The sequence below is a fragment of the Ruditapes philippinarum genome, unplaced genomic scaffold (genome assembly GCF_026571515.1).
Source record: "Ruditapes philippinarum isolate M1 unplaced genomic scaffold, ASM2657151v2 ctg17520_1_1_1_1, whole genome shotgun sequence".
Classification (NCBI taxonomy): Eukaryota; Metazoa; Mollusca; class Bivalvia; order Venerida; family Veneridae; genus Ruditapes; species Ruditapes philippinarum.
This window is the reverse complement of record NW_026856889.1, coordinates 23,949-33,214: the sequence shown is the minus strand read 5'-3', so window position 1 is coordinate 33,214 and position 9,266 is coordinate 23,949. Positions and strand designations below refer to the sequence as shown.

Below are 9,266 nucleotides of genomic sequence, written 5' to 3'. Positions count from 1 at the left end.
AGGAAAAGAACTGTTGCCTGAAAAATATCAATAATTATTTAGGAGTCAGTAAACAATTTTATATTTAAATCACTGATGATATCTTTAAATTTTCACTGATAACTTTTTATTATGGATTTAGTTTTAAAATAGAAATAAATAACCTTTTGTAATAGATACATGTATATCATTATAGCAAAGTATGGGATACACTTGAAATATTCCAGTCAATATAGACCCCTCAAATGCCACTGCTATATCACTATCGCTACGCTGGTTGTTGTTATGAACTACAGAGATTTAATAAACAAACACTAAAAATTACATGTTCATTGTATACGCAGTAATAAAATTGTACCCACCCAACAAATATAAAATAATTAAGTAGTATCTTGTGCATGTCTTTGCAACATTTATCTACGTCTTTTTATCTCATCTAAAGTTTTTTAAATCTGTTTAATTTTTTTTGAAATAAAAATATTTCAGGTTACGCAAACTGGCTTCTCTGTCCCTGGCAGGATCCTGGGATAATGTTGGACTCCTCGTAGAGCCATCAGCCCCCCACAAAGTTAGCACCGTTTTCCTTACCAACGATCTTACCCCACCGGTTCTCGACGAGGCCATCAAGCAAAACTCTGATATGATTATCTCTTATCATCCACCTATTTTCTCTGGTATGAAAAAACTGGTACAGAAACAGTGGAAGGATAAAATCATTATAAGATGTATCAAGAACAAAATCTTGCTGTTTATTCGCCCCAAATACAAGTTAAAGATTTGTGTAGAGGGTGGGGTCAATGACTGGTCATCAGCTGTTTTTTGGTAAGGACCCATTAATTCGTATCTAACATGTCTAAAGTGGTCTCTTATTTTGTTTCTACATAATCATTATTTAAAAGTTTGTTTCAAGACTTTTTAACCCAGATAGATTCACTGAGTACTTAATTCAAGAAACTACTTCTTAAAAAATCATTTGATACGTGTGCGCTTAGTGTTACACATATAATTTATTTTTGTTTGATTTTGTAAGTTGCGATATAAGATTATTAGACATGCTTTGGAATCTATTTATGGAACCAAATTATACTTAACAGTGAGCATAAAGTTTCTTGCTCAAGGAAACAACTGGTTGCCCTTGATAAGTTATGAATTAATCCTGCAAACAAGCATAAGATAACTTGTAAGATGTGTACCACTGACACTAAGCCTCATCACCATATAATAATTTTTATACATGTATATATATATATTATTTGTATTGAAAATAATAGTAAAAGTTATCTCCTGGGCCTTCTACCGGTGACTCATCATATTGGATGGTTCACTTGTTAATAATTGTATAATAAATTATAATGATAATGATTTCAATAATAGTGATATTGATAGTAATAGAGATAAATAAAGTAACAGTGATTATGAAAATAATAATATAAGGAATAATGATAATTTCTCATAATTTTGGGCAGTTTATAAACAATTATTTACTAAAAAAAATGTATTATTTTATAACCTTTTGTAAGATTGTAAGTCAGTGGAGCCTGTGGAACAGCATGAAGATTTTCTCACATGTCACACCCACACCAGGTGGAGCTTGATGTACAGCTGAACAGAAACCAGTCATTGAAGGGAGGCATTTAAAAAAGCCGAACAACAAGTTAAAATTACAGAAATGTAGAGAAAGGTAAACATTTAAATGTTTATTAATATGAAATAATCATGAATATTTTATCAAAGTGGCAGAAGGCACTGATTTGGTTTAGGTTTCAGAAAAGGTGCAAGGTTTTGTGAGATTAATATACCACTTTGTTTTTGTATAGTGTCAGCAATGCTGTTTCCTGTGTTATAACTGTACATAGTAAATTGGCAATAAGACTAATAAGGCTAATTGCAACACTGATATTCAATTCAATGTTTATTTGGCTTAAACAATTTTTAAAAAAGGGTGGCCTTATCTAGGATGGAACCACAGACCTTTCGCTCCTAATGCAAGCGTGTAACCCCTGACCATGGGGAAGTTATAAAAATCAGCCTGAAGCAAACAATATTATTCTAAATTAGGGTTTGTAATCATTATTAATGTTGAGATATTTTGTTCACGGTAAACCTGTTGTTTAACACTGATGTAATAATAATCATGTCCCTGTTTTTAGAGAGTGCAAACAATCCTTACTTTATTTTTCAGAAAGTCTAAATAACAAATGTACATTTAGACGATCACAATAATCCGAAAGCTTTTACTGAAAAAAACTGGAGTAATTTTCATTGATTTTAAATGATTTCAAAATTATTTGAATTATTACGGTAAATTTGCCGAAATGTTAAAGAATTACACAAATTAGAAATCTTCTATCAATCAGGAACTATTTTTTCTTCCCTCAGAGGTTTGAAAATTAATGTGCCTGTCATTTGACAATCTTTACGCAGTGATCTCCCCTTAATTTTTTCGGCGTTAGTGTACTTTTAAAGGGAAGTAACTGCTTTGAGGAATTTGTGATGGACAACTTTAGGATTTTGCAAATAAGCATATCAGGGTCTGAAATTTTGCTACCATTATTTGTTTGGTCTGACGACCCAAACAAATAATAATGATGGCAATTAATATTTAATGATAATGTAATTTATTAAGTAATACATGCAATCGTTTTGTAATAATAGCTTGTTAATTAATATTTGATAATGATGGTATTAAATACAGTTTTTTGTATTTAAAAGTAATGGTTATTTACATTGATAATAATGGTAATCAGCAATAGTTAGTTTATACAGGTCTTTTCACAAATGATTGTGACCAGAATCAGAAGCATTTGAGATGCATGATTTTAGTCACGTTTTGGCAGAATTATGAACTATTTGGCAGAATTATGACTATTTTGTTTTTATTATCCCTTTGACAATTAAGTGGAATATATTGAAGTGTTTATTCTCTGGTCCTGCTATCTATCTGTAAATTGATGACACAGTGGAGTTTTGGAGTCAAACATGTCCAACAGACACATCTCTTGATCAAAAATTTCAGATATTGGTAGTAAAAACTCATTTTGTGACAAATTTTCATTCTTTTGTATTTTCTTTGTTGTTGTTTTTTTGCATGGCCAAATGATTTTTTGTTTGTTTACAGATCAGATGGTAAGCACCACTTATCTGTTCACTGTACAAAATCTTCCTTGAAGAGGGTGATGTCAATATTACAAGATAAAATGGAATCTGTAAAGAATTTACAGATAACAAACCTAGAAAAGGTAAGTTGAAAATATGAATTTTCCTTTTTTGTGAACATAGAAAATCTCTCATTGAGTAAGTGAATATAGAGACTACATGTATTGAATATAGAAAATATCTCACTTGGTTAGTGAATACAATGTATAGAAATATCTCACTAGGTAAGTGAATATAGAAAATATCTCATTGAGCAAGTGAATGTAGAAAATATCTCACTGGGCAAGTGAATGTAGAAAATATTTCACTGGGTAAGTGAATATAGAAAATATCTCGCTTGACAAGTAAATGTAGAAAATATCTCACAGGGCAAGTGAATATAGAAAATATCTCATTTAGGAAGTGAATATAGAAAATATCTCATTTAGGAAGTGAATGTAGAAAATATCTCACTGGGTAAGTGAATATAGAAAATATCTTATTTAGCAGGTGGATGTAGAAAATATCTCACTTGGTTAGTGAATGTAGAAATATTTCACTGTGTTAGTGATGTTGATAATAACTCACTGGGTTAGTAAAGTTTTTAAGATTCAAATAATTTCCTTGAATATGTTATTTTGGAGCATGAATGAGTTTTAATATTATTTAACTTTTCATATTTTTCAAAGGAGTTTTACATGATGCTTACTATAATTGTGTAGAATTATTTAGAAAAAAAATGATTGCAGTATACAATGTACTTTCATTAGCCAGCTAGGTTAAAGGAACATCTTATCATTTACTTGGTGTAGATACCACACTACTTTAGGTTTGACCAACAAGGGACACAGCTATTTACCTCCATATTTAGTCAAATTAAGAAAAGCTTGCGGTTTGACTTGGGTGCCTAAAATAGAATATTGCAGAGTTCCTTAGGTCTCCTGCCACCAAAAAAGCTAGACAATTCTATTATGACATTTACATTGTCATTTTGATTTAAAAACACAACAAATTAAAGTCCTTATAAAACCATTATTTGAGATGTTCCAGTTTAGATGATATGTACATGTAAATTCCTATATTTTCAAAGCAAACATCAAAAGACTGATTTATATAGTTTGTTTTTAGACATATTTATGTGACTTGAAAGGTCATGTTATTATAGTGTTAGTCCTCCTTGTAGAGTACAAGCTTATATGGTCAACTCTCATTATCTGGACTTTGCCAGGGTTTTCAAAAAAAAAAAAAAGTTGAGATAATGTACCATGTAATTAAAAAAAAATTGTTCATATTCTTTTAGGCACCTACATTGGGTTATGGTATGGGTCGTAAAGCCAAGCTCAACAAGAGTATATCACTAGATGAGGCTGTACAACTTGTGAAAAAACATCTCAAACTAGATCATGTACGCCTAGCTAAATCTCCAGGTATGTTAAGTGCTTTTCATTTTATTGCTAAATGGTCATATCAATAAACAGCATACAATTCAATGAGTTATAGAAAGGATACAGTTAGAAAATATGGTTTACTAAACAAGGAATTTAGAAAATAAAGCAACGATTATAGAAATTACATGTGGTGCACAAGGCAAGGATTTTATAGTTACATGTGGTGCACAAAGAGGTAGCTAGACACCTCACCCCCCAGACACTTCACCCCTCAAATTTCGAAGACACTTCACCCCTTAAGACACTTCACCCCCCAAAATCGGTAAGACACTTCACCCCTCATCCAATTTTTTTCTATAAAGTAAATAAAACAAGTTGTCAACTACAAAATGCTTATACATGTATATGTTTATATTTATTATTTTTAGTATTACTTGATTAAAAATTTTGCTTATTACCTTTATTTTTACTAAGTTTAAAGCTGATATAGGTTAATTGGTTGTATTGCCAAATGATATATCACAGTACTTTCATCCATTAAGTGTTTATTGCATGTCACCTTGTTAATTCAACATGTTGATTAGTTGTTTATTCAACGGTTATCTCACAATTGATAAAATAATTGAATTAAAATGGTATAGTCGTATGAAAATTAAATTTATTCTTAATAAATAAATTAAATAAATAAAATGAATATAAATGAATATGAATGAATAAATCGGATGCTTTATAAAATATAGTAAATATAAGTTATTTATCATCATTATCAGACACAATTACCCTGCATTTAATACAAAGATCATTCATAATGTCAATTATTAAACAAATAAATAGCACCAGTTATGTAATTTAAGCACAAGGTTAAAGCACAAACCATCACCACAATGAACGTAACTCAATGATTTGTTATATGGTAAGGATCAAACTGAAAACAAACTTATAATTAAAGTACCAAAACTTCAAGAATTAAATCAACTCAAAATTTATATTAGACAATGGGTTAAAACAATGAAACAGTACTCAATCACTAAATTGAAATGTATTTAACATAATCTACATAAAATAATTGTTAAACACAAAATAAAAAATACGAGGGGTGAAGTGTCTCAAATAAATTTCTTAAAATGAGAGGTGAACTGTCTGAGGGGTGAAGTGTCTGCAAAAAAGGGCCTAGGGTGAAGTGTCTGGGGGGTGAAGTGTCTGTAAGCCTTTCCAAGATTTTGGAAAATGAACTTTCTACAAAGCCAGGATCAAAGAAAACATAAACGGTGTACTTCAACCTTCATCATTGTAATGTTTCTCTTTTCTATGTTAGCTAGAAACATACCTAGTTAGATAGCTAGATTTTTTAAGTTGATTCTTAACCTTTAAACAACCTTGATTTTTTTTAAATTGCAGAAATTTCATTATGTCCTTTGTTATTACCAGACAATTTTGGGATAGGGATATTTATGGTTAACGCACACCTCTAATTCTTTTCTAAATTACTTAAAGCAGCAAGTCTCCATATTCCTGCGTATTTTCATGAAAAATTTGAAAAAGTATTAAAGAGTAAAATATTGTGAGGTGAACAAAAAAAAATTGATACATTGCAATTGACACTCATAATACTAAAAAAAGGTCAAAATGTGCAAAAATAGTCCTTACTGCATTGGTAACGAAGAAAAAATATGGTGAAAAATACTGCTAAATTTGTCATTAATCATTCATAACATGGACTTTTTTATTTTGAAATTTGAATCATTTTACTTCTCTTGAAAGTACAGTAAATTTTTCTCAAGATTGATTTTCTTGAAATATTTTAGCCCATCTGTATGCATGTAGCTTTAAGAAGTATCTTTTGCTTTTTCCTTGAAAGATTCATATTTGTATCATGTTTGATTCCGGATATTTTTTTTTTGTTGTATTACAGGAGTTGAGGCAGTATCAAGTGTTGCAGTTTGTGCGGGCTCGGGCGGAAGTGTTCTACGTAATGTCACAGCAGATCTGTATGTGACAGGTGAAATGTCACATCACGAGGTTCTCCATGCTGTGTATAATAACTCAGCAGTGATATTATGTGATCATAGCAACACTGAGCGGGGATATTTAACTGTGTTAAAAATCTAAACTGTGGAAAGAATGCCTGGATAGTAAAACCAAAGTGTTGTTATAACAGTGAATTTGATCGAGATCCTTTACGAGATTGTTTAATGAATATTATTATTATAAATTAATATATTAATCATTATTTAAGTAAATTTTGTTTACAGAAAATTTTTCACAATTATGACTGTGTACACAGTTTTTATTTGAAAAAATACTATTTGATGAATAAATAATTATGATCTTCGAAGCATTATCTATGTATTGGTTTCAGATTATATATACGTTTTGGATAAACCTTGTATTATATATTGTAATTTTAAAGGACAACTAGGTGTTTTAGCTGACATGAGCTAGCTCATGGTGAGCTTTTAAAGGATCATTGAATGTTCGTGGTCCTTCCACATTTGTTCATTAACACTCTAGCGGTCACATTTATGCTCCATTCATCATTATTTTTATTATTATTATCCTTGTGATTATAATCCTTATTATGATCCTTGTCTAGGTAATTCCTCGGATGAGTTCGAACAGGTTCGAACAGGGGTCATCTCGGATGAAAAACTAAATAATGTAGGTCTTAGGAGCCAAAAAAATAGAAAATCTTGTTAACTCAACTGGCTACTGTTTTGATCCAAACATCCTGGAAATTGTCCTGAAAGTTTGTTTTGATGATTTCTACGTCAAGTTTGAATATGGGTTACTGGGGTCAAAAACTAGGTCACACCGCACAAATATGCAAAAACCTTGTTAACACTTTTGTGTTCACATTTTTGCCTCAATCATCATCAAACTTTGTCAAGACGCTTGTTAAAATGATTGGTCAGATGAGATCATTTCAGATGAAAAACTAGGTTACAGGAGCTAAAAAAAAGGAAGATATTGTAAACACTAGTGGCTACTATTTTGATCCAGACATCGCAAGTTTGTTTTCATGATTTCTAGGTCAAGTTCGAATATGGGTCACCTTGGGTCAAAAACTTGGTAACACTGCCCAAATATGGAAAAACCTTGTTAACACTCTAGTGGTCACATTTTTTACTCAATTGTACTCAAACTTGGTCAGGATGCTTGTCTAAGTAATTGTTTGGATGAGTTTGTTGGGTCAGGTGAGCGATTTAGGGCCATTTTGGCACTCTTGTTATGAATAAGAGTTTACTTGGAAAGACGGTCATGTTTTCACAGTGTATAGACGCCAAATTTAAATGCTGTTAACTTGATATTGTAATATTTTCTTTTTTCTAAATACACAAACACAGGCACAGGTACATGAAAAACAGATATTGAGAGTCTTGAGATATGTATATGTGTTGAACTGCACAAAATGGATGAAAAGCAAAACGACACTTAATTTTTGTTATGTTTAGGGCTTATTACAATCGGTGTGTCATGTGCTCTTCTGCCTGCTGCTGTATCTGACATTAGCCGTTATTGTGTATGACCACGAAGAATCCAGGATTCCAGAATTTCGAAAAATTATACTTATGACTAAAAACCTTTGATATATATTTTCATATTTTTTCTCGACTATTCTATAAGAATAAGTAGAGCTATTGTAGTCACCCGAGCGTCTGCGTCGGCGTAACCACTTATGTTAAAGTTTTTGTAATAGTTCAAATATTTTCAAAGTCCATTGACATATGGCTTTGAAACTTTGCACACTTGTTCACCATCATGACCCCAACCTGTAGACAGGAGGAGGTAACTCTATCAAGCATTTTGACAGAATTATGCCCCTTTTTCGACTTAGAATTTACGTTAAAGTTTTTGTAATAGTTCAAATATTTTCAAAGTCCATTGACATATGGCTTTGAAACTTTGCACACTTTTTCACCATCATGACCCCAACCTGTAGACAGGAGGAGGTAACTCTATCAAGCATTTTGACAGAATTATGCCCCTTTTTCGACTTGGAATTTACGTTAAAGTTTTTGTAATAGTTCAAATATTTTCAGTCCATTGACATATGGCTTTGAAACTTTGCACACTTGTTCACCATCATGACCCCTACCTGTAAACAGGAGGAGGTAACTGTATCAAGCATTTTTTTTACTATCAAGCACTAAGAATAGTCGAGCGTTGCTGTCCTACCGACAGCTCTTGTTTCTTATATGTGTAATCTTTTTGATCTCCATAACAATACAGAGACCTTTTGCTTCAGAAGGATTCCAAGTTCCTGTGTCAACTTTACAAAGAGCCAATCAATGACGACAAATCTCTCCGAAATGGCTGAAAAGGATACCGAGGGATATATGCTGCTTGTAAAAACACTCGGATGAAGTTGAATATATCCAAGAAACTATGTTCATGTTTTAGATCGTTAAAACCTTATAGAGCAATATCAATATCTGACAAACCTTTAGCAGATCAATTTTTTGAAAAGAGGTAATCTTTAATAACTTGTAGCTCTCAAATTTTAAGTCTAGTTGATTATTTTGTGGATGCGGTATCATATACATGTAGTTGCACAATGATTTATTCAATTACTGCTCGCATAATATTTAAATGATCATTTACTTTCAATGTAGTTGTTGCACGCCTACTAAACAGTGGCATTTTCACATTTTGGTGATCTGTTTAAATAAGAACCATTGACACTTCCGTTGTAAAGCCATCAGCCAAATCAAAGCTGAAAAAGGTAAACGCAGTTTCTAAAAATATCCGATTTAAAAGAACAGA

General features: G+C 31.5%; 1 protein-coding gene across 1 annotated transcript; it reads left to right on the top strand.

The window, feature by feature from the left end:
- Positions 1-465: 465 nt before the first annotated feature.
- LOC132748030 (NIF3-like protein 1) lies at positions 466-6,611 on the top strand (the record flags this gene model as incomplete). The annotated part of the gene is made up of 5 exons (XM_060737575.1): positions 466-767; positions 1,582-1,660; positions 3,098-3,218; positions 4,415-4,541; positions 6,415-6,611. Coding segments are annotated over 5 exons (826 nt in total), but the record flags the coding sequence as incomplete, so codon positions are not given.
- Positions 6,612-9,266: the final 2,655 nt, after the last annotated feature.